The following is a 26,866-nucleotide window of genomic DNA, read 5'->3' as shown; positions in this document are numbered from 1 at the left end:
TACAAAAAAAAATAAAAATAAAAATACTAAGAACTTCATGATAATTCAACTAAACGTATGTGACATGTTCCCCTTCTCTGAACCCACATAGTCTCCTTGTTTGTCTTTCTGCTTATATCCAGTGGAAAGATTATTAAACACTAAGCATTCAACCATGTATTGTATTGCAGAATAAACACGGTCGTGTTCAGCAGCATCCACTCATATGGCTCTATGTGGATTACTGGTTGCTGTTATTTACTGAAAGTCTAAGCTCTATACACCTTTTTAAATCAAGTCTTCTGTTTTCTTTTAGATGCAATTATTAAATATAAAACTATTTGTATTACGATAAAACCTAAATTATTTATTTTGTAACTGCGCAGTAAAGAGCCATTTACCGTGGACATGAGACTGCTGGAAGCTTTTCCCAGGAGCAAAATGGAAGTTTCCAGCCACCTAGAGAAGGAAAGGTAAACATTTTATTGTTTTTTACACTCAGTGCAGTTATTAGTTATTCACATTCTCATTACTAGACATACAATCACTGGGGTCCCTCCAGATCTTAAAGGCCTCCAATCATGCGCATTATGAAGCAAGCTTGTGGCCACCTAAAAAGGCAAGCAAGCCCAATGTATGTCCTCCAGAGAAGCAGCAGATCACTCAAAGTGTCAATTGATACTTTCTGGACCACTGAATGGCAAATAACACCCAAGCCAATTTCAGTGCCAGGGAAATAACAGCCAGCACCAACACTACAGCCTCTATTAGAGTCAACCATAATCTGGAAAAGTTATTCTCAACAAGGATTCCATGAAACCCTGGGATTCCTCCAGAGGTTGCTAGGAGTTCCTTGAGCTGTGGTTGGCTGACCTCCCATCTGATGGTGCCTACAAAATTTCAGGTCCAGCACCACTTGGCAGCACAAGTGGCTTGACACCAATAGTCTTTAGCTGTCTGTAAAAAGGTGGCTTTCTTCCCAATGACCCCCGATGAATTTGTTTTTACTAGTTTCCCTGAACCCTGAAAATTATTTCAGGGGTTCCCCTGTAGTAAACATTTTGAGAAAGACTGATCTGGTCAATAAACCATGACAAAGCCACGCACATACTGTATATTAGTGTGTTTGCAGCAATTTTTTTAGCTATGGATACATGTAAGGGTTAGAAACCCTTTCAGTTTTGTTTTCTCTAACTAAAACAGTGGGGGGGGGGGGGGTGTTTCATGTCTTACCTTCTGGCAAAATATAAAAGGGAAATCTCTCCAACAGAACAGAAAGAGGAAAATAAATACATAAAATACATACATAAACATGCTCCGTAAATAAAACAATTACCTTATTGACTTCCAGGAATCCATACAACTCACAGCCCTCATTTTTCTGCTCCTGCATCTTCTGACTGAAGCCCTCCCTTTTACACTGCTCTATGGAATCTGGTGTTTTGAACGCCCACCCCTTCCGGCGATAGGCCTCCCGCACATCATCACATGTATTACAACACCTGCAGAAGTCCAGAGGACATTAAAGTGGTACCATGGTCAAAAAAAAAAAAAAAAAAGGAAGTAATATCTAAGGCAATCTTTTACTAGCATTAACACAAGTAGGTCCCCCCATAACAATTGTATTACAAGATAATCCCACCAGTTGATAAATTATTTTGATCACCTCCCACTTTCTGCGTACTTTAACAAGGTGCTCGGTCTACAGAGAATTTGTACAGCAATGTTGTCACCCTGTGTACACAATAGACAGATATGCAGTTTTAAATGGACTTTATAACAGAGCTAAACCCATCAATTTAACTGCTTCCGTGACGTTTCTCTATCGCCACCTTCTGTTCATGTCCCCAATTCAGCTAGGGATTTTACAGCTGTGATGGCAACTCTGCACATGCTCAGTTTCAGCGAGCTTCTATGCTCAGCATTTCCTATCATATCTGAGCAGCCCATGTGACTATAGAGTCACACATGTGGGCGTATACGCAGTGGTAAATGACAGCCCACTCCCCCCTCCGCCTCCATGCCCACTAACCAGCTAAACACAATGGGATGGAATATTACACGTAGATTAATGGGAAGCTTCACCTCCCTCCACACAGACACAGGCTGAAGCGGCCTGACAGCCTGTGACTGGCAGAAACCCACCCACACCATGTTATTGCCTAAATAAAAATACAGATTTCAAAATATATATTTGTATGTCACTTTTGCTGAAAAGCATTGTCTGCGTGTACATGTGGAAAATAAATAAAACACATACACACACACACACACACACACACACACACACACACACCCACTTATAGTGAACACAATCATACATACAAGTATTTTTTTTTACTATAGTGGTCATTTAGCCCTCCCCCAATACTTACCTGAGCCCGATCTTGAGCCAGTGCTGTGCACGGGTGCAGCAGCTCTCCTGGGTCTCGCTCCCACTGCTGTCATTCACAACCAGTGAGAAGAGAGCAGGGGTTGGGGCTGAGTCACACGCTGTGCGTTTTATAGACACACAGAGCAGGGTTCAAAAGCAAGCACACACGACTGCCCCCATCGCAAGCGGCTTGCTATGGCAGTACTCAGCAGGGGATAGGGGCCAGAAGCACCGAGGTGAGGTGGGACTTAAGAAGAGGAGGATCGGGGCTGCTCTGTGCAAAACATGTGTTTTTTTTTTTTTTTTTTTTAAATGAAGCCTTAAATATCACTTTAACATGGATGTAAAGCACGGCAAAAAAAAACTAAAAAAAAAAAAACTAAAAAAAAAAAAACTAAAAAAAAAAACTTTTCCTTGTAAGAATTACTAGTACATTGCATACTAACACATTATGAAATACTTACCTTAGAACGAAGTCCTCTATCAGTGCCCTGTCACCGCTGACAGGGCTGACATCTTCCCCCGGTCTTTCTTCAAGGTTTGCGGGCTCTGGCTGTGTGAGTGGCTGGAGCCTTCATGACATCATTCCCGACCGCGGGAGCACTCGGTTCCTGCACAGTGCTTTGAAGGTCCGGCACAGTATGCCAGACTGTCAGCGCGCATGCACTGGTAATGTCACAGGTCTCATCCAGTGTGAACATCTCCTAAATGGTGCACGTTTAGAAGATATTAATTTTACCTACAGGTAAGCCTTATTATAGGCTTATCTGTAGGTAAAAATCACAACCTACCACTTTAAGCTTCGAAAAAAACAGCAACCAAAGAACCTTGTTCATCCCTGAAGCAATTACCTGATATCTTCTGTCTCTGCACCATAGCAGCTTTCACAACGATTAGGATCTAAAGTTTTGGGATCAAACACTACATGCTCCTCTGATTTTCCCAGATCTGCAAAATAGAATGCAAAATAAAAAAACTGCTAAATTTCACAGAAAACTCCATCTCCAATGTTATACAATTGCAAGTAACTACCATAGACTACCGAAGGACAGGCCAAGGACAATCGAATTCTGTTTAGCTGCACCTTCAACAATACACATCCTGTGACCATAAACTAACATGTGAATTATATACACTACATGGCTAAATGTTTGAAGACAACTTTCAAATCATTAGGTGGGCATTTTCAGTGAAAGGTACTGTCAATATCAAGGCTTGCAAAGTGATTTACACAATTGCGCACTTCCAGCCTTGTGGTCACAATACGGGAAAGGCCCTTATGTGTGCTAGCAAGACTGTGTCCTTATGTACTATGTATAAAGCCATTTCCATAAAAGGCATGGTTTGAGGAGTATGGTTCAGAGGAATTTGAGTGCCCAGCACAGAGCCTTGACTTCAACCCTAGTAAACCTCTGAAAATTGAATAAGTGCCTCAAAATAAATAACACCACTTCACACAAAAAAAAAAAAAAAAAAAAAAAAGGGGGGGGGGGGAGAGTTTGCCGTCGCCACTTTTTGGCATTCTAGAGACACAAGTGCACATTGATAAGCAACCAGTCAATCATTCTAGTGTATCATTAGGTTTTTTACACCTATTACTCACATTATGTTTTTGTATCTGATTAATATGATGTGTTGTTTCAGCATAAGTAATGCTCTTTCCTCCTGAAAGAATCACCCACTTGGTTTCCATCATCCTAGGCTGTTACATCATCTGTAACTTGTGTATTCTAATATAATATTTTGTCAACTTGTTTGATTTTTAGTTTTGGTACCAATTAGCGTATTCATTTTTATGTCATTTCAAATGTGTTATCAATGGGTACTGAGATAGTCCATTTATCCTGCCTTTGGGTCATTACCCCTTGTTTTTTCACGTTACGAACCTCTGATAAATTGGAATGCTGACCACAAGCCAGGTCTTCTTGTCCAACATTAGCACCTAAACTTACAATGTTCTTTTTCTGTGGGAATGCAGCCAACACTACAAAAACTTTAAAAAAAAAAAACTTTTTACAAGTTAAGGCTGTTAAAGCCACAGAGAAGGGGTGGGGGCAACTACATAATAATTTCCCCAACTTTGAAACTAGTTGTCATAGTTTTGATGGTCAGGTTTGGCAATATAGCTGCACAAACTGTTGGCGCTATATAATAATAATAAATAGATAACCATGCTCAATATACTCTACGGCTTCTAACTCGATGTTTAGAACAAGCAAACATGGCTATTTTGGAGGCCAGTGAATCAGCCCAACACTCCTGTTCATACTTTAGAAAATGTTAAAAAGGACACCTGTTATTATGGTTTCTCTAAAGGATTGAGTTATATTGGTTTATACAGGCATAGCATCTGCTCTACCTGCTTCACAAGCTCTAGAGGACAGTAAGAAGGCAGCTTTCAACATACTTAGATTGCTGCAGGAGAGAGAATGTAGAGAACTTTCATTCTCAAGTGGAGGTCTTATACACCAATCAGCCATAACTTTATGCTAGGGGTGCAACGGATCAAAAAACTCACGGATCAGATCGTTCCTCGGATCAGAAACACAGATCGGATCATTTTTCGGAGTCAGCAAATAATAACTGAATTTGCAAAAACCTGTGAAAATGCCACCACCTTATAGTGCCCACTGTAATATCCACGTCATCTCCCCCAATGTAATACTGGCTAAGCATGGATGGGTATGGCTGGGTATCGCCGAGTACTGGCAGGTACTCATTATGACACTGGTATGTATACAGGTGATCGCTCCATCATTTGACGGAGCGATCACATTGTAAATGCAGACGGGTGCAACAAGATGGCCGAGGCCTTTCCTAAGAGACCGCGGCGTGTGCTGATCCGAGCGGGGTGACCCGTTCGGATCACGGATCGGTGCTGATCCATTGCACCCCTACTTTGTGCCCACCCACCTAATATTAAGCAGGTCCCCTTTTTGCTGTCAAAGGCAGAGGCCTGGACGACTAGACCTCTGAAGGTATTATGTGGTATCAGCCAAGCCGTCAGCAGCAGGTCCTTCAAGTCCTGAAAGTTTCAAGGTGCAGCCTCCATGGATCGGACTTGTTTTTCCAACACATCCTACAGATGTTCGATTGGATTGAGATCTGGAGAATTTGGAGGCCAAGCAAAAACCTCAGACTCGTTTTCCTCAAAACATTTTTGCAATGTAGCAGGGTGCATTATGCTGCTGAAAGAGGCCACTGTCACTAGGGAATACTGTTTAGATGAAGCGGTATAGTTGGTCAGCAACAATGTTTAGGTAGGTGGTACGTGTCAAGTAACATTCACGTGAACAGCTGGACCCAAGGTTTTCTTTCTTCCCATATTGCATCCTGGTGCCAACTCTTGTGATGTGAAAGAAAATGAGACTCATCAGACCAGGCCACCTTCTTCCAATTCTCCGTGGTCCAGTTCTGATGCTCACATGTCGATTGTAGGTGCTTTTGGCTGTAGGCATGGGTCAGTATAGGCACCTTGACCGGTCTGTGGTTATGGAGCCCCATACACAAACTGCCATTCCCTTTTTTTCTGCTCTCAATACAACTTCAGGGACAACATGTGTTCTTGCTGCCTATATATACCTCCACTTTTCATATGTCATTGTAAATGGATAATCAGTGTTATTCACTTTACCTGTCAGTGGTCATAATGTTAAAGCTGACTAGTGTTTACCATAAGTTGAAGTTTGCGTGCCCATGGAGGAATAAAAAAATAAAAAATAAAAAATAAAAAAAATATGCAGCTTCTGGGTTTAATGTGAACCTGTAACATAAGCAACACATACAAACAGTAAAGACTGCTAAAAGGCAAGGCAAAGGGCAAAGCATCACCTTATCTGTGTGCATGGATTCATGGGAGAGAATCTATTCCCTAATGCCTAGAGACTTGTGCCACAATGATATATTGAGGCCAATTTACCAAAAGATGGAGAATGTTCCCTTTAGAAAGTTAAAGAGGAGTTTGGCGAAGTGAGCCGGAAGTGGGAGCAGGTACGTGTCAAAAGCAGGTACCCACTCCACCCCCCCCCCCCCCAAATAGTGCCAGATGTGGCCGCAGAGAAAGAGGCAGATAAGCAAAGCTTTAAGCGGCGTTCACTTCAATTAATAAATCATGTGCAAAGCAAATTCCTGTTTATTGCATCTGCACATGATTGGGTATTCAATATAAACAGCCACATATTACTGTATAAAGGTTCACATCTCTTTTAGGAAATCAACTCTAATTTCATCCCTGAGAAATAATGTACTGTTAAAAGGAAACCAATACTTTTCAGACCTCCCAGATTATTCGGGACCCCTGTGGCGAATGCTCCAGGGACTAGCTAAAAATGACTGAGGATTTTGAGGAGCACGTGTTTAGGAAAATGGAAAGATTGGATACTTATTTCACAGAACTGATTCTCTTGGAATGGCTTTGATTTAAATTGGAAAAGTAAAAAATTTGCTTTCAATTAAATGGGCCCCCAGGTGGTTTATGTCATAATGTGCTAGCATGCACTACATTATGGTAGACTTACCTGTCAAACGAATCGCTCCAGAGTGGGTGCCATAAATGTGGTCTGAGCTGGGCATGCGCAGCTCAGATTGCATTACAGCTGAAAGGTATACATGGCAAGAGATCACCAAGATCTCCTCTGCTATAAAAATTCTTCCCGTTAGCAGCTTTTCAAACTTTGACTTTAATAACTCTTTAAAGAATGAAGCCTAGAGTTCCTTGTAAACACATACCATGCCTTTCTACTTCTGACGATACTACTTGCCCATCTTTTCCCAGTCGCCGTTTGAACAGATTGTGCTCGACATCTAGTTGCTGCTCACCAGCTACATCCATGGCATCTATGCTCAAATCTACAAGACAAATAATTATTTTGTAAAACAAAAAAAAGCACAGAACAAGGCAGACACATAAAAGAGAGAAGACAAAAAAGACCAAGCAGACTAGTATACGTGTGTGTATGTATATATATATATATATATATATATATATATATATATATATATATATTATATATATATTTTTTTTAATCTATTGTCTGACCAAAGTCTGTTTCCCAAACACTTTGGTCACTATTGTGGAAACATTACAACCTTTGCAGTGCAATTTACTTGACTAAAAAATTATTCCATACCTCCAGCAGATTTAGGCTCGGTTCACATATATGCAAAACAAATGCGTTTTGAACTGCATTTGATTCACATGACATGTGAAATAACATTGAAGCTGATCATATAGATGCGGACGCAGTGCATATTTAAAAGGATTCCTGCATGTTTTCTGAGCCCTGTGGTAAGGTTCAGGTGCAAATTCCAGGCTCACTGAGTTCTATGGGAACACTTCTGTAGTAGGAGAGCAATCCGTGCTCAAATCCTGAACACAACTGAATTCAGGAGTGGACACCCTTTATCTACTATGCATTGGCCAGCACTGAAATCACATCTGTGACAATCGGAACCGCATCAAAAAAAAAACAAAAACAAAAAAAACACACACACACAAATGCTTTTTTTTAATCTCTAGTGACAACAGACATACAATTTGCACTGGACATGCGTGAACCCAGCCTCAGTTCTCAGTTTCCTGAAAAAAATAAATCCTAGTTTCATGGCCATGTCTGCCTTAAATAGTAAGGATAGGCAAAACATTTTGTTTTTGCCATGTCTTTCTTCAATAGATTTACCTTGATTTCACCTGCTGGAGACGCAAGAGGGATTCGAGAGGAAATCTCTTCTCTACATGGCGTAGTGGATTCCCCTCTTAGGCAGCTGTCACCAAAACAGTTGCCCCCCACTGGAGGATTTACATTCAACCTCTTGTTCTGGAGACAACTTTGAAGGAGGAGTTCACCTTTTGTAACATGTTACACCCATCTTCAGGGTGTAATGTGTCAGAAATCTACAGCTTACACTAGGGTCAGGCCACCTGGGGCCTTCCAGCTGTTGTAGAACTACATTTCCCACGAGGCATTGTAAGGATGGCAGTTACAATTACTCCCAGAGGCATGATGGGACTTGTAGTTCTGCAACAGCTGGTGAGCCCCTGGCTTACACTGATAGTCTGGAGACCTGCATGGCATCAGAGATCTACTGACTGAGCCTGGAAAGCATTGCACCAAAAAAAAATAAAAAAAAAAATAAAAAAAAGGAGATAAAAGTAAATGCACTTTTTTTTACCTGCAAAAAAAATAAAAAAATATTAGATTTATTTTTTTTAAAAGGTGAGCTTATGCTTTAATGGATTTCCCATTACTTTTGGTTTCAGCAATACTGGGTACACAGACAGCAATAAAAATACAACAGATGTTACTACCATTACCTATTCTACCCAAAACGAAGAAAAAAAAAATGTTTTGGATCACTTTTCAGTCACAGACCCAGAACAGGCATAATGTACACAAGTGTCAAAATTCCTTATACCCTATACTCGTTTTGGGTCAGCTTCAGTAGGACAGCCTGGAAACAAGCATTCACAGAAGGAGAGTTCAGCCGTGACAGCATTCATGATCCTTCCATGAGTCCAGCACTGAAAGCCACTACATATTAGCCCTGGTTCACATATATGTGGTTTCCCCGTGACCGTGTTGCTTGTGCACAGCAGCCTATTCAAGTAAATGCAGCTCAGTCACGGGGGAAACCGCATATATGTGAACCAGGGCTAATATGTAGTGGCTTTCCATATCCACAAACTGCAGGGAAAAGGTCCTTGCACCTTTTTAGAAAATGCAGCCGCGGGGAAACTGCATTATGCAGTGGGGCTTCCAGTGCAGGAAACCAAATCGTGGTTTCCAGTGTGCGGGGGCTCCAATAGAATTAAGGGTACTCTCCAGGCATCTCCTGAGCCCAGCGCGTTTTTCTCTGAGGGTTGTTGTAGCTGCGGGAACAAGTGCAGTCCTACTGCGGCATCCACCCACACAACTGCAAATCTAGCCTTACACTGTATGTAAACCCCATCAATAAAAGGTTTCTAATTCACGCCATTTTGGTCTGTTTCATATACTTTTAAAAAGGTTTTGTTATATCTGCTCAAGAAGTGCAAAAACACCTGTTGATCCTGCCAGAAATCTAGTGAGATGATAATTTGAGGACTTCCTTCCTGTGCTGCACCCTTATCTGTTACCTTTGCTTCCAGCAATATTTGAGAATGTTGTTATGAAGAAGAGAGGATAAAGTACATTTGGAAAGGAAGCGTGCTACTGGCAGGATCACGGGTGAAACAAATAAAAAGCCTGAAATAAAAAAAAGCCCCAAAAACCTATTTGGGGTTTAAGGCCCCTTTCACATGAAGGTTATAATCAGGTCCACCTGTCCGTTTTTCAGGCAGACCCGACTGGACCATCAATAGCCCTCTATGGAGCAGCGGATGTCAGCAGACATGTGTTCACTGACACTCACACCAGCATCCTTTCAGGGCCACCCAAAAAACAGGCGGATGGGGATCCGTTCAGCGTCTGTCCGATGGATTGGATGACCGTCGGATAGAAAACGGACACTTGGTCCGTTTCCATCTGACCACCCCATAGAAAACCGTGGGCTGTGTCCATGTCCGCTCTGCATAGCGGAGCAGACACAGACATGCCATCTGCCTGCTCAGCGGGGATAAACGGAGAGATCCCCTGCTGGGCAGAAGGATCTGCTGGACGGAGTCCGCCCCGTGTGAAAGCGGCCCAAGACATTTGTGCTCCCACAATGGTGAAGGAAACACAAAAAACTGAGGAATTCTTTCTTCTACAACAGATTCCATGGAGAAAGTATCCCGCTTTAAAACTGGGTTCTCTTCAATTGCTGCCCTGAAAGACGACTGGGGAAATATCTGACTTAAGCTGGCTATACATTATACAATGTTCTTATTCAAATTTTCCTTTAGATTTACCTGCAATGGTATAGTGCAAGGGCCTGCCTGATTGCATACAAATTTAAAATGTTTAGGTTTGACCTCATAATATACGGTTTTGGTAAATATAAATTGGTTAAACTAGATGGACTTGTTTCTTTTTTCGGCCAAACTATGTAAAAAGAAAAATTGTAGAAGAAAAAAATAAATAAATTGTACAATATCTCCAGGTGAAAAAAACAAAAAAAAACAAAAAACAAATGCAGCCACCACATGTAAGAATTGGTAAGCTGCAATTTATTACATTTTGGTTTTTGGGTTTAATACCATTTTAAACCTCTGTTATGATTCGTCATGCACTGACTTTCAGTACCAATCTTAGATTTTCACTTTGTCAGGAAATCTGGTTGGGAGATTCTGCTTCAGGACTCCCAATAAGGCTGGATTCACACCTATGCATTTTTAGTGCTTTTTGCATATTTGCACTACAGAACGTGTTGCATAGGAAACCATGTTAAATGGACTGCAGTGCAAATCTGCAAAATGCAAGTCATATAGTCAGCCAGCTCCCACCAAAAACTAATAAATATATATATATATATATATATATATATATATATATATATATATATATATATATATATATATATATATATATTTATATATATATATTTATTAACACAAATCTTCATGTCAGGAAAAAAAAAAAAAAAAAATGAATAAAGGTTACTTACAAGCACAAGGCATATGTGGAAATACAATATCAATATTGATTTTTAACTTGTCTCCTCTAGTTTTATCAACAAATAGTTCAGGATACACCTAAGAAATAAAAAATAAACACAGGAAAATTCAGTAAAGTCACAAATGCATTTCTGCTGTCAAACTTCAGCCAAAAAATTTCATACACTATGAAGACACATTTCATTGGCCTGTTAAAGGAAGTAGAAAAATATGGGATCTAGGAGCAAGATAAATAGGAGGACTCAGTAATAAAAACTGCTGTTAAAAAGGAGAAGTCCAGCCTGAGCTTGTTTGCAATTCATTTTGCACTCCTGTGAGCCATTTTCAGCAGAGAACGGTCTGAAGTTCACACTCTGCTGACATCACACAGATCAGTCCAGGCACCGCGTCATCCCAACTCTGGGAGCCTGGATCCTCCAAGGTGCCTGGACTCATGGCTGTCTCAGCGATCTGCTAAGAGGCGGCCGCTCCCCACCCCTCAGCAGCTCAGCGCTCCAGTGAGTGTGGAAGAGCAGAGCGGAGAGCTGCTGATTAACAGGCAGCAGCTCTCCTCACAGGGAGCTGAGAGAACCGAGCCATTGGCTGTGTTCGGTGGCTCGGTTCTCAGTGTAGAGACGCCGGGGGACAGATTCTTCTTCATCCACATAGGCAAGTAGGATCATGGGAGAAAAAAAAAAAATTCCCATACTTCTCTTTTAACCACTTGCCGACCAGCGCACGACGATGTACGTGAGTCCGGTCGCGGGACCCGCGGACTCGATCGCCGCGGGCATACCCGCGATCGGCTCACGGAGCGGCCAAATGAAGAAATGCCGTTGTAAACAGCATTTCTCCATTCTGCCTAGCAACTAGTGACGCTGATCTCTGCTCCATGTGATTGGAGCAGAGATCAGTGTTCACTAAATGAAAGCCCAACCCCCCCACAGTTAGTAACACACCCCTAGGAACACTTAACCCCTACACTGCCACCCACTGGTTAACCCCTTCACTGCCAGTGTCATTTACACAGGAATCACTGCATTTATGCAGTGATTACTGTATAAATGACAATGGTCCCAAAAATGTGTCAAAAATGTCCGATGGGTCCCCCACAATGTCGCAGTCACAATCAAATAAAAAAAAAAAAAAAAAAACGCTGATCGCCGCCATTACTAGTAAAAAAATAATAAAAAAAAATTATTTATAAAAATGCCATAAAACTATCCCTATTTTGTAAACGCTATAACTTTTGCGCAAACCAATCAATAATCGCTTATTGCGATTTTTTTTACCAAAAATATGTAGAAGAATACGTATCGGCCTAAACTGAGGGAAAATAACGAGTTTTTTTCAAAATTGTCGCTCTATTTTTGTTTATAGCGCAAAAAAAAAAAAAAACGCAGGGGTGATCAAATACCACCAAAAGAAAGCTCTATTTGTGGGAAAAAAAGGACGTCAATTTTGTTTGGGAGCCACGTCGCACGACCGCTGAATTGTCAGTTAAAGCGACGCAGTGCCGAATCGCAAAAAGTGGTCTGGTCTTTGACCAGCAAATTGGTCCGGTCTGAAAGTGGTTAATGCTAGTGACAAAACTGCATCATCATGTCATTTTTTTTTATTCTGCCCATTTTTGTTTCACTTTAAAATTTTAGAGACTTTAGTTAGCACTGTTTAAATCCTGTTTTTTTTATTGTGGTGTGGGCCTCACTGAGGTAGGTGTCTAGAATTCTCCCAAAGGGGACACTTGTTTCAGTGACAACTGTCATAGGTGGGCTCATTCAACCTTTTTAGAGATGTCCTCACACTTGACACCTGGAAGCCGGGCCGCCCAAAGATGCCAGCGGGGAGTTCCAGAGACGGCCCAACGCTGGATTCAAGGTAAAATACTAATACAGTGTATCTGGAAAAAATTCACAGCGCTTCACTTTTTCCACATTTTATGTTATAGCCCTATTCCAAAATGATTAAAATTGATTATTTTCCTCATAATTCTACAAATACTACTACATAATGATAACATGAAAGAAGTTTATTTGAAATCTTTGCAAATTCATTAAAAAAAAAATCACAAAAAAAACACCCATGCACATAAGTATTCACAGCCTTTGCTCAATACTTTGTTGTAGCACCTTTGGCATTAATTACAGCCTCAAGTATTTTTGCATATGATGTTACAATCTTGGCACACCTATTTTTGGACAGTTTCTCCCATTCTTCTTTGCAGGACCTCTCAAGCTCCATCAGGTTGGCTGGGGAGTGTCGGTGCACAGCCATTTTCAGATTTCTCCAGAGATGTTCAATCTGGGCTCTGGCTGGGCCAATCAAGGACTTTCACAGAGTTGTCCCATAGCCACTCCTTTGTCATCTTGGCTGTGTGCTTAGGGTCCTGTTGGAAGATGAACCTTCAGCCCAGTCTGAGGTCCAGAGCGCTCTGGAGCAGGTTTTCATCAAGGACGTCTCTGTACATTGCTACATTCATTTTTCCCTCTATCCTGACTAGTCTCCCAGTTCCTGCCACTAAAAAACCATGATGGCATTGGTCAAGTAATGAGCCATGCCTGGTTCCCTCCAGACATGACGCTTGCCATTCAGGCCAAAGAATTCAATTTGTTGTTTCATCAGACCAAAGAATTTTGTTTATCATGGCCCGAGAGTCGTTCAGGTGCCTTTTGGCGTTTTAGCGCTAAAAATAGCGCCTGTAAAGCTCCTCTCCTGTCACTCCAGTGTGAAAGCTTTACCACTAACGTGGCTGCCGCTTTAGTATGAAATTGACCTTACTGAGGAGTGGCTTCTGTCTGACCACACTACCACACAGGCCCAATTGGTGGAGTGCTACAGAGATGGTTGTTCTTCTGAAAGGTTTTCCTCCCTCCACAAAGAAATGCTGGAGCTCTGTCAGAGTGACCATCAGGTTCTTGGTCACCTCCCTGACTATGACCCTTCTCCCCCAATCTCTCAGTTTGGCTGGGTGGCCCGTTCTAGAAGGAGTCTGGGTGGTTCCAAACTTCTTCCATTTTACGGATGATGGGGGCCACTGTGCTCATTGAGAACTTCAATGCTTCAGACATTTTTCCTGTACCTTTCCCCAGATCTGTGCCTCCATACAATCCTGTCTCAGATGTCTACAGACAATTCCTTGGACTTCATGGCTTGGTTTGTGCTCTGACATGCACTGTTAACTGTTGGACCTTATATAGACAGGTGTGTGCCTTTCCAAATCATGTCCAATCAACTGAATTAGCACAGATGGACTCCAATCAAGCTGTGGAAACATCTCAAGGACGATCAGTGGAAACAAGATGCACCTGAGCTCAATTTTGAGTGTTATGGCAAAGGCTGTGAATACTGGGAATTTTTTAAGTTTATCTTTTAATAAATTTGCAAAGATTTCAAGCAAACTTCTTTCACGTTGTCATTATGGAGTATTGTTTGTAGAATTTTGAGGAAAATAATGAATTTAATCCATTTTGGAATAAGGCTGTAACATGTGGAAAAAGTGAAGCGCTGTGAATACTTTCCGGATGCACTGTACATCTTTTGAACCTAGAAATTGGTGCTATCTGGCCTACTATATTGTTTTATAGTTATGCTCCAGTTTCAGCTGATTCTTTTGTATTATTACTTGTACCCTATTGTATGCATGCAATGTTCTATATGGGTCGCGTACTGTATATATTTTACCACTTTTGTACTTTGTATTTTTAGGTTCTCAGCCATACACAGGGCCCAGCTCCCCGACCCCCCCGACAAATAAAAATGGCCAGAGTTGAGCTTTAAGACCTCCCCAGCAGCAAGTAAAATAAAATAAAGGAGTGATAAAAGTAACACTCACCTCTTCGGCATGGTTTCCCCAAACTATTCAATACTAAAAGTCTTTAGGGTACAATGACAGCCACTGTACCAGACAGAAGACATACTGTGAGTTCATCTTAAACCCGTCCCCTGTGATGAGACACTATGGTGCCCTATACTCACAGGGCAATTATGCAATGACAGATTATGGTGCCATTCTCTGCTTCACCGAGGATCATCCAGTGGCAAAAAGGCAAATAGGAAAAAGCAACCTGCATGGCACATGACCAACATGAAAAAGTATTAAAGTCCAACTCAAGGAATTAGATAAAATCTACCCTTGCAGTTGGGTGCGCGCCCCCCCCCCCCCCCCGCAAAAGGTTAAATGCTTGTCATGTCTACAGGGTGCAGTAATGGGCATTAGTGCTTACCCCTCATCCCAGCACTCATCTTTTCCCCAGAGCTTAACATATTCATGTACAATGCAGGATTATTAAAAGGAGAAGTAGGGCCAAAGATTTTATGGCTTTACCTCTCCTATGGATCACATGAGTGCAGTTAATTCTGCACTCCTGTGACCTGTTTTCAGCCAACAGTTATAAAAAGTTATAAAAAGTTCAAGTATCCAAGTTATAAAAAGACCCCAACCATATGGGGTCAGGATCTGTCCAAAAACCTAGACTGGCAGCTGGCTCAGCCTCTCAGCGATGCCACATTGAGCACTGGAGGGGCAGAGCAGAGAGTGGTGACAGACAGTCACCTGCTCTCTGGCTGAGCAATCAATGGTGTTTGATTGCTCAGTTCTGAATCTAAAGTGGGGTACACACTGCAAGGGAATAAAAAAAAAAAAAAAAAAAAATCGGGCGAAAGTTCGCCCTATTTTCTTCTTGATGTTTCACAGCAAATCAGAAACCGGTTCACAGTTTTATTGTGAACTACAAAGCACCCCTCTTTCCCATATTACAGGGGTGAGGAGGGATGTTTTGTAGTCCTAACAGAGGGTAACAACGATGCTCCCCCATAGACACAGCATAGTAAGCAATCCTTGTCAACTGAGGACAGGAAATGTTTTACTAGCAGGACCACCAGTTAACAACAGAAAAAAAGCTCTGAAAAAAGAAAAATACAGCCACCATATCTAAAAAGGTCAGGTAAGGTGCAATAGATTACATGTTGTTCCTGAGTTTATATGCCCTTTAAATCAAGGGGTTATCTCTTACTATTTTTGAACAACAACATTTATCCTGCTGCCTACAATAGAAAGTACACAGAATATGCTCCTCTCAGGTTACTTTATGAAAGGTCACGTTATTTAAAGTGGAACTTTAATCAGAATATTAAGTCCTGTTAGATCAGGTTTTGCAGGTATAGCTATGGAAAACATTAACCCCTTGTGGCCTCTCTGCACCTGGTCCTTAGCATCATGAGGCTGCTTATTTGCGTGAATTACTGTCAATACAGCGGTGCCCAGGGTGTGCATATGCTGTTCGCTCCAGGCACAGTTACCGGCGCTTAACTGAAAGCTTCCGATTGCTACTTGCGGATAACGTAACCGCCAGTCACGGTGGTCATGTGATCCTAAACCTCGTAAAGGGCCAGGAGGCGCCAGCGTAAAGAGGTTAAGATATGGTTTAAAATCCAGTAATACATCGTTTCCCCCTGCTCTGCACATGCTCAGTGGCTCTGCCATTTTAGGCACTTCCATGTTTGTAGAGGCCGATCTGCTGACAACCTTAAAAGCAGAATTAAACCCTCCTATCTTCTACAGCCACTTCTGTTTGATCTGCAACTTCCATGGTGCTGCACATCAGTTATGACTCCAGCCATTTGATAGTTTGGTTTGCGGACACAAGCAAATGTGACAGCTAGCAAACCTGGCATTCCACGAATGTAACCTTTTTTTTTTAAACTCTTAAAGTGGTTGTAAACCCTTTACAACCACATTTCACTACAGGTAGAGCCTATAATAAGGTTTACCTGTTGCAACCGTAGATATCTCCTAAAACTGCGCAGTTCAGGTGATATCCCCTGTATCAGCATGTGCCCAAGTCATCGGCACATGCGCACTGAAGCAACGGCTTGTTTGCACGGGAGTGACATCATCCCGGCTCCGGCCAATCACAGCACCGGAGCCCACGATACCCGAAAGTAACGTCTTGTAGATTTGTTTTTGGGGGGGGGGGGGGGGGTTGTTTTTTTGTGGATTAACAACCACTTTAAAATTGATGGGTTTAGCTCAGCTTTATGATTTACTGCTGCTCAGGGGCTCTAGGCTTCAGCAAAATGGCTGCCTCCTGCAAGAAAAAAAAACAGGAGCAATGCTGGAGGCAATTTACAGCACACACTAATTTTGGTAGCACAATGTGGAATGCATGTTCCTTGTTAACCACTTTCAGACCGGACCATTTTGCTGGCTTAAGACCAAACCACTTTTTGCGATTCGGTACTGCATCGCTTTAACTGACAATTGCGCGGTCGTGCGACATGGCTCCCAAACAAAATTTATGTATTTTTTCCCACAAATAGAGCTCTCTTTTGGTGGTATTTGATCCCACTGCGGTTTTTATTTTTTGCACTATAAACAAAAATAGAGCGACAATTTTGAAAACTAAAATCATTTTTTACTTTTTGTTATAATAAATATCCCCCAAAAATATATGAAATTTTTTTTCCCCTCAGTTTAGGCCAAAAAAAAACAAAAAAAAAAAAAAACACACACACAACAATAAGCGATTATTGATTGGTTTGCGCAAAAGTTGTAGTGTTTACAAAATAGGGGATAGTTTTATGGCATTTTTATACATTTTTTTTTTTTTACTAGTAATGGCGGCGATCATCGATTTTTATTGTGACTGCAACATTATGGCAGACACATCGGACATTTTTGAGACCATTGCCATTTATACAGCAATCAGTGCTATACAAATGCACTGATTCCTGTTTAAATGACACTGGCAGTGAAGGGGTTAACCAGGGGCTTTGTGTTTGGGAACACTGATCTCTGCTCCAATCACATGGAGCAGAGATCAGTGTCACTTGTTGCTAGGCAGAACAGGGAGATGCCGTTTACAACGGCATCTGCCCGTCAGACGGTCGCAGGTATCCCTGCAGCGATCGAGTCCGCGGGACCTGCGACCAGACTCACAGGGGTCCCGACCGGCACACACGCGATGGCAGGGCGGCATATAGAAATGGACGTACCTGTACGCCAATATGCCTGCCCGTGCCATTCTGCCGACGTACATCGGCGTGAGCCCCTCGGGAACTGGTTAAAGAACATTATTTTTTATCAAGTCACTTTAAGTCAACAGAAATATAAATCAAATTAAACAGCAAAAATCAAAAATGAAAGCGGACTTACCTCTTTAGTAAGAAAATACTGGAGCTCGGAGAAAAACAAAATCAGCATTATAAGACCACTAATCACGGTAACTGGAAAGAAAAATGAAAATTTGGATAAGAATGACAAGTCAGTGCACATGTGTGTTACAATATCAACATTCAGACTCGAGGCTTATGGAAACTTATGACTTGGGCAACGCACTTGAACTTGTAAATAAAAAACTAAGACTGAAACTCTTTGGTATTCAATCCAATTGGCATCATTACCAAAAGAGCACAAAATGATATCGAATGACCAAATTGATCTTGTTTGTGTCCCCAAGGGCGAGTTCCCTCTTCACCTCTGCCTTAAGAAATCTTTTGGCTTTCCCTCTTAGTTCGGACTATACACACAAAGAAATATATGACATGCTGCTCCAGGAAAGATCAGTCTCCACAAATCACATCTCAAGTGCTGACTCAGCTCGTTTTTATCAATTAATTGTACCAGCAACAGGAATGCCTCACACCGAGATGCAAAATGAGACCTGCCAGGTTATTTTCTGACATGTTTCACCCTAGGCACAGTACATTCTCTTTGAAAAAGCGCTGTGCCTAGCATGAAATATGTCAGAATAGAATCCGTTCCAATTATTGTAATAAAGGAAGAATTTAAATTTTGCATGTTGGTGTGCGGCATTCCTTTTGCTTATAAAGCCACAAACTTCAAGTAAATGGCAAGGATTTCTAAACCTTGTGCTTCACCAATACTGTTTGGGTTACAAATAGGTGGGTGTAATAAGGTGCATGCCACCTCCCGGATTGTCTTCTACACACAAGCTGTCCTCGTCTCTCTGCAACACCTCTCAAAGTTGGGACAGGGTGAAAAAAAAAAAAAAAGAAGAAGAAAAGCACAGCCATTTTTACAACTGTGTAGTATCCTCTTTTCTGTAAAAGTCTGGAGACTGGTTGCTGGAGTTTCAGGAGAGGAGAAGAGGAAGATTGTTCTTTTCGTGCCTGAGCATATGCTGCTCTAAAACCTGGATATATCTTTCAGCATTGATGGTGCCATTCTGCCCATTTCCTTTTCACTAACACACCCCCATACCATCAAAGATCAAAACGTTCAAACAGAGTGCTGATAATAAGCCGGAAGGTCCCTCTCCTCTTTAGTCTTGAGAATGTGGCACCCATGGTTGCCAAAAAGAATGTAAAATTTTGATAAATCTGACCACAGGACAGTTTTCCACTTCACAACAGACTATTTTAAAATGAGCTTTGGCCCAGAGAAGACGGAGGAGTTTCTGGATCATGTTCAGATATGGCTCCACCTTTGCATGACAGAGCTTTGCCTTGCATTTTTGAGAGACTTGTGTTCACAGACAGTGACTTTTGGAAGTATTCCGGACCCCATGCAGAATTTTCCATCACACAATTATGCTTGTTTTTAATGCAGTTCCCTCTGAGGGGCTGAAGATCATCAATCTCCAATATTGCATTTCGGCCTTGTCCCTTTCTGAATCTTTTGATATTATGTTCTGCAAATTAGATTTTTTTTTTTTTTTTAAATATATATACACCCCCACATACACTTTGTAATTTAACATTAAACATTTATTCTGAAATTGTTCAACAATTATTTTAGATGCAGCTTTTCACAGATTGGTGAACCTCTGCCCATCTTTACGTCTGAGATACTCTTATGCTGCATACACACGACCAGTTTTTCCGTCAGAATAAATTGACAGTTTTTTCGACGGAGTTCCACTGAAACAGGACTTGCCTACACACGATCACACCAAAGTCCATTTGTTTAGAACACGGTGACGTACAACGCGGGACTAGAAAAAGGAAGTTCAATAGCCATTAGCCAATAGTTGCCCTTGTGTCCTTTTTGGTACAGCATACAGACAAATGGTTTTCCTGACAGGAACTGATTCCAGTGGAAAGATTTAAAACATGTTCTATTTCTAGATCCGTCAATTTTTTTTTTTTTTTTTTTTTAAGTCCACTGAAGCCCACACACGATCAGAATATCTGATGAAATGATTCCATCCGACCGTGTGTACACGGCATTACTCTCTAAGATGCTCTTTTGATACCCAGTCATCTTACTGACCTACAAAATGTTCTTCCAACTCCTCCTTGTTAGTACCACTTACGTTTCCAAAATTTTGTTACCCTGTCTCAACTTCTTTGAGACGTGTTGCTGTCGTCAATTTCAAAATGACCTTTCCTTCTTATCTTACACCTGCTTACAAAGTGAATTTGTATCAACTTTGTACCCAGAGTTCAACTTTAAATACTTGTGGGTCACTGCAGTGTAACAAGCAGACAGCAGATGAAGTCAAAGCCACCAACCTGTATGCCTTTTCCAGGTGCAGGATTAAAGGAGAAGCGAAGCAACCAAGTAGTGAAACAGGGACGAGAATGACAGTCAGAGCTGGCACCTTTAGTAAGATGAATAATGTTATATCTGTATATAGGGTTCAACACAGAACATGCTACTATGCAGAACCCCCGTTCACTCTCCCTGTATCAGCAGGTGGGTTCTTCACCCCACAGCTACTGTGACATCTTAAAAACAGTGTGGCTGTGTGGGGCTCTGCCCAAACAGCCACATCATTCACAGAGATCTGTGAATTAATAAATTACAAGTTCTGTCTGCCAACATAGCAGATGGCTTGCAGTTTTCAATGAAATAACAGGACTATTATCAGTGCCCTCCTAGTTCACTGACACTCCCTTCAGCTGAGCAATTGTCTGGCTGTACAGATGTAGGGGCGGAGAGCCGTCAGCAGTGTGTTCAGGAGACCGATCCACTAAACGTCGGTGCATTTCTTTCTGGGAGCCAAGAAAAAAATAAAAAGTGAGAGACTTTTCCTTTAAACCTAGTTCTTTTTCTGCCCAATATGTCTGACTCTTGTGGCTTATGGACAGTAAAAGGTTAACTTCCACCTACACAGTCACATCATTGTTTAAAGATTTACGGTTCGCCAACATCTGTTTGTTTAACAGTGCCTTGTCATCTCACCTCTCCATGTCCTAAAGCAGCTCTGGAAAAAGTAATCCTCATTTGAGGAGCTCTTTGTGAGCTGGGACAGTGGGGGTTATTTACGAAAGGCAAATCCACTTTGCACTGAAAGTGTACTTGGAAGTGCAGTCGCTCTAAATCTAAGGGGTAGATCTGAAATGAGTGGAAGCTCTGCTGATTTTATCATCCAATTGTGTGCAAGCTAAAATGCTGTTTTTTATTTTCCTTGCATGTCCCCCTCGGATCTACAGTGACTGCACTTCCAAGTGCACTTGGATTTGCCTTTAGTAAATAACCCCCAGTGGAAGAGCAGATATAGCTATTGATATGACTTATGGAAGAGCTGTAAACAATTAAAGTGGTTGTAAACCGTTACAGACCACTTTGACCTACAAGTAAGCCTAGATTAAGGCTTACCTGTAGGTCCATGAAATATCTCCTAAACCTACACAGTTTAGGCGATATTTCCAAAAAGACAGGCACCGCTGTCTACAGCGCATGTGCCGTAGACAGCAGCACGCAGGCGCACTGAGCATGCCGCTGCTAACGCCGATATGCTGTTAGTGGCGGCTCACGTGCGCATACGCGGGAGTGACGTCATCGCTGCTCCGGCCAATCACAGTGCCGGAGCAGCGATACCCAGAAGATGTAGCGCTTCGGGCTACAGGGGACAGCAGTGACATCGCTGGCTCCTGTGTCAGGTAAGTGACACATAATAGGCTACTATGCAATGCATAGTAGTCCATTATGCTTTACCTTTGCACGGAGACGAAGAGGAAGTAAAACCCATCAGGGTTTAATTCCTCTTTAAAGAGATTGTTGCCAGAAGAAAAAAAATATCTCTCTAAAGGCCTATGCACATGGGCACTATTGCCTGTATAGCCTATAAACCGGGCATATTCTGGTGGCCAGGAGGCACACATACAGCAGAAGCCCTGAAATTAAAAAAAAATTAAAAAAGACACAATGACCTGCTGAAATATACAGCAACTATATGCTGTTCTGAGCTGTAACTCATGTGCAGAGCAACGTATGCCCGGAATGTGAAATTTCTGCATTCAGGACATGTGTCCCTGAATATGAGTAGTCACTGTGCATGTCATCCTGTGAATGATTATGACAGGGCTGCTGGAAGGGGGCTGTACACTGCATTGCCACAGGCATCAGAACCCACCAGCATTTTATAGGCAAAAGTGCCTGCCAAAAAAAAAAAAAAGGCCCCTGTAAAAGACTTTTAAAGGACATCTAAGAACAAAAATATTGCAGATTAGCAGTCCTTAGATGTGGTGGCTGAATTGTTTTCAGGCTAAGAATATTTTCTGCAAAAACAGAAAATACCTGTTTATCTTGCCGGAATTGCAGTGTCCTTGTCCCTTCCTGTGCACTGAACTAATGAATCGCACAATGTCACTTTTTCAAAACTGTGGTGCAACACAGACGCTACAGTAAATATGAATAAAACGAAGGAAAGGAAAAAAAAAAAAAAAAAAAAAAAAAACACAATTCTGAGGAAGTGACGTCCAACCAGGAAACAGGTTTTTGGTGTTTAATAAACTGAATCTTTACTAATGTCCCCTTGAGATCAGTATTTTCCCTTAACTCAGGTGCCTCTGCCACCACATGGCTATTTGATATTTCACTACACCACTATTGCTTCACAATTTTGATGTTTCAATTAAACTGGAAACAGTGAAACTGGACCTGGGTTACGCCAGAGCACTGAATACAACCTCTTCTCTGATCTGTGCAACTGATCCCTCAAAGTCACTTCTTTTTGGTGCTCCATCTGTCAGTCACACTCTGACGTCATCAAGTACAATGCCGGGACAGCTTTCCTGCATTATAAGTGAGGATGCCAAAGGCTCGCCCATAACACTTCATCAGCATCAGAGGTAAAAGCTGAGCATAGGCTGCTAGAGGAGAGAGGAATAAGGCAAGTAAACACTGCATGTAAAAAGATACCCAAATTAAAAACAAGCATTTAACCCAGGTGTAGGCAACCTCAGCCCTCTAGCTGTTTTGAAACTACAAGTCCCATGAGACATTGCAAGGCCCCAACAATCACAGACTTGACTCCTAGGGGCAGAGGCATGATGGGATTTGCAGTTTCACCACAGCTGGAGGGCCGAGGTTGCCTACCTCTGGTTTAACCCTTGCAGTGTGGGGTGAGCTGCACTGTAAAGGCAGTTTTCATTGTTTCAAATGAACCTGACAAGGTCAGAGAAAGAAGAGTTTGTGTTACCTGCATGTGCCTGTCTTAGTCTCCCCCCTAGCCTTGTATTTTTGTGGATCCCTTTGGATCTTAGACATCAGCTGTCAGTCAAGCAAGGTCAGCTCTCTGGGGACTCTCACACTCCTCACTGCCTGAGGAGGCAGCAGCAGGTGCCATTGGCATCCGCTGCTGTCAATCGAATCCAGTGAGACAAATCACAAGAGGGAGGGGACGGGGTCAAGTCACAACTCTAAGTCTGAATGAACACGCAGAGCTTGTAGGAGGCTCAAAACTGGACGAGGAACAGCCAAACTCTGATACTAAAAGGCGAGGTTGTGGAAGACAGTTTCATGTCACAGGTCATATAACATGGCAAGACTGAGCACACAAGGTTCTTACACTGCATCAGAAAAGGTCTTTCCAAGGCAAAGATTTCAAAGCAGACTGGGGATTCATGTTCAAACTCTTTTGAAGAAGCACAAAGAAATGGGCAACACTGAGGACTGTAGACAGTGTTCAGCCAAGGAAACGTAATGCAGCAGATTAGAGACACATCATGCTTCCATCCCTTCAACATCAGGAGATAGCCAGCAGTGCCAACAGAACTGGCAGGAACCAGTGGAACCCAGGTACACCATCTTAAGAAGTCTGGCCAAGGAATGGTCTTCATGAAAGACTTGAGGACACAGAGCCATACCTCCGATGGAGACACCAGGCTAAGCGACTCAACTATGCATGAAAACACAGGAACTGGGTGCCGAAAAATGGCAGCAGGCGCTCTGGACTGACAAGTCAAATTTGCAATATTTGGCTGTAGCAGGAGGCAGTTTGTTGGGGGAGAGGGGTACAATAATGAGTGTCCGTAGACAAAAGCGAAGCATGGTGGAGGTTCCTTACAAGTCTGGGGCGGCATTTCTGTAAATGGAGTTGGAGATTTGGTCAGAATCAATGGTGTCCTCAATTCTGGGAAATACAGGCAGATACTTATCCACTAGGGATGAGCTCAGGCGTGTTCGCATGGAACACATGCAGAGCCCGCCAGGAAGTCGGCACAGTGCTGCGCTAATCACAGGCAGTGAGACATTTCTCGACCTCTGCAGCCACACATTGGGAAATGTCTCACTGCCTGCGATTAGCGCAGTGCTGACTTCCTGGTGGGCTCTGCACGTGGACCATGCGAACACGCCGGAGCTCATCCCTATTATCCATCATGCCACACTATAACAGAGGCGTGTGACTGGCCCCAAATTTGTTTTGCAGCGGGACAACGACCCACGAACATACAGCCAATGCCATTAACCAGTTCAAGACCACAATACATACCGTATATATAGACTCGAGTATAAGCTGACCCGAATATAAGCAGAGACACCTAATTTTACCAAAAAAACTGGCAAAACGTATTGACTCGAGTATAAGCCAAGGGTGGGAAATGCAGCAGCTACTTGTAAACAATGCCCATCTGCAGCCTCGTGATAGACAGAACACTGATCCAGTTTCCCAGCATTGCATCAGGGTCCCGTCTTCCACAGACGAGGAGGGGGCGGGGCTTTATTACAGCGGATGGCTGCCGAACACTGCGTGACACAGCAGGAGACCCTCACTCGAGTATAAGCCAAAGGGGGCTTTTTCAGCATTAAAAAATAAATTATAAAAAAAAAAAAAGTGCTGAAAAAGAGAATATATATATATATATATATATATATATATATATATATATATATATATATATATATATATATATATATATATCTCCTGTACCGTTTTTTTCCCCCAGTCGGTGGCTGGCTCTTGAAAGTATTGAGGGGCCCATGGCTCTCAGAAGCAGCTGGAGGGCACATCCTACCCCCTTCCACCACTTGCCAGTGTCTTAAGCGTACCATTTCCACCGGTTCACCCGAGAAACGATCCAATGGTGCGGCCAGTAGATCCTCTCCGATCAACTCTACAGCCTTTGCTTTTCAAAGGTAAAAAGAGATATTTGGGGTCTTTTTGACCCCAGATCTCTCTATAAAGAGGACCTGTCATCCTTATTTCTATTACAAGGGATGTTTAAATTACTTGTAATAGGAATAAAAAAAAAAAGGGGACCGTGAAAAAAATAAAAAGATACAGTACAAAAAAAAAAAAAAAAACAACACACACAGTACAATAAAGAAGGAGAAGGAGAAGGAAGCACCCCATCTCTCCGTACTCACGTGCAGAAGTGAGTGCATGTGTAAGTCACGCACATATATGTAAATGGTATTCGTACCACACATGTGAGGTATCGCCGCAAGAGCGAGAGCAATAATTCTAGCACAAGACCTCCTCTGTAATTCTAAACAGACCTGTAAACATTTTTTAAATTGTTGCCTATGGAGATTTTTAAAGTACCGCCATTCCACGAGCGTGTGCGCAATTTTAAAGCGTGACACGTTAGGTATCTATTTACTCAGCGCAACATCGTCTTTCACATTGTACAAAAAAAAATTGGGCTAACTTGCATTTTTGTTTTTTCTCTATCATTAAAGTGTATTGAGTTCTTTTAATTGGGCGTGCAAATATCATGTGACATAAAAACTTGCATCGATCGCCATTTTATTCCCTAGGTAAAAAAAAAGTATAATGTTTGGGGGGGGGGGTTATAAATCGGTATTTTTTCGCTAGAAAAATTACTTTAAATGTTTTGATAACAACAAATGATCGCTTCTATTTCTGAAAGCAGTCTTCATTTACTTCATTTTTCACACCTGCCTAAAACTTTTGCACAGTATATACAGTGAGGCATACAGTATATACAATGCTGGGTGTATGGTGTGTATATACAGTGTTTGGTGTGTAATATATATATATATATATATATATATATATATATATATATACACACACACACACAGGGTGTCAGGTGTAAAGTACACACAGGTAAGTAGTGCCTGTAGGTGGTCAGGTTGTCATAGAGTCCTCTATACTCCCCTCCCATGTACAGTGCAGTGCACATTCAGGAGCCATGCCTGTCCCTGGGAAAGCCCTAAGGATTGTGGGTAACGTGTCGGTCGGCGCACGGCCCCCCTCCTCCCCTCACTCACCCACAGCCCCGCCGCATGTCTTCACTCGGAAGTCCTCCAGAGTCTTGGGATAGGCATCAAACTGCCGAAGCCGGTGCAAAGTCTCCATCTTCCCTAACCGGAAGTCCAGTCAGTCACCTCAGCACTTCCGGGTCCATTTTGCGATACGTCCTAAACTCATTGGCTGAGTGAAGAGCGAATAGGGGCGCGTTACGGCCCTCGGAGCTTGCGCATGCGCGATCTAGCGCTGAGACCTGCTGCGTGAAGAGCGAATTGTGTCAGCGCCCCACCTTGCGGCTAAGAGCTACATTACACCTGCCAAACTTTTTTATTTTTTTACAGTAAAAGTTTTGTGACTGGTTCAGTTATTTTATTTATTTTATTTTATTTTCGTTATTTTGGCTATTGCAGATAGTACTTGGTGGCCGCTAAAGCTAACGGCTATTTTATTTTCTACAGAAACTATAACGATATAAAAAGGTAAAAAAACAAAACAAAAAAAGTTCTATTTTTACCAGTCCTGATTTAGGGCAAGTTCACACCACATGCAGACCAG

The 26,866-nt window shown here is 42.1% G+C and overlaps 1 protein-coding gene across 1 annotated transcript in view; it reads right to left on the bottom strand.

Moving 5' to 3' along the window:
* ERGIC3 (ERGIC and golgi 3) overlaps window positions 1–26,493 on the bottom strand; it is a 39,807-nt gene extending 13,314 nt beyond the window's left edge. The window contains exons 1-7 of the mRNA XM_077459023.1: window positions 26,332–26,493; window positions 18,058–18,128; window positions 10,916–11,003; window positions 7,082–7,201; window positions 3,205–3,301; window positions 1,316–1,481; window positions 381–438 (exon numbers count right to left, since the gene is read on the bottom strand). Coding sequence (XP_077315149.1) covers window positions 381–438; window positions 1,316–1,481; window positions 3,205–3,301; window positions 7,082–7,201; window positions 10,916–11,003; window positions 18,058–18,128; window positions 26,332–26,419 — 688 coding nt within the window. The 5' untranslated portion in view covers window positions 26,420–26,493. The remainder of the gene's footprint in view (window positions 1–380; window positions 439–1,315; window positions 1,482–3,204; window positions 3,302–7,081; window positions 7,202–10,915; window positions 11,004–18,057; window positions 18,129–26,331) is intronic.
* Window positions 26,494–26,866: the final 373 nt, after the last annotated feature.

This window comes from Lithobates pipiens, unplaced genomic scaffold (genome assembly GCF_037356315.1).
Source record: "Lithobates pipiens isolate NorthernLeopardFrog02 unplaced genomic scaffold, aLitPip1_a1.2 Scaffold_28, whole genome shotgun sequence".
Lineage (NCBI taxonomy): Eukaryota > Metazoa > Chordata > Amphibia > Anura > Ranidae > Lithobates > Lithobates pipiens.
Note: the sequence above shows the minus strand (reverse complement) of the source record. Positions and strands in the feature narration are given on the sequence as shown.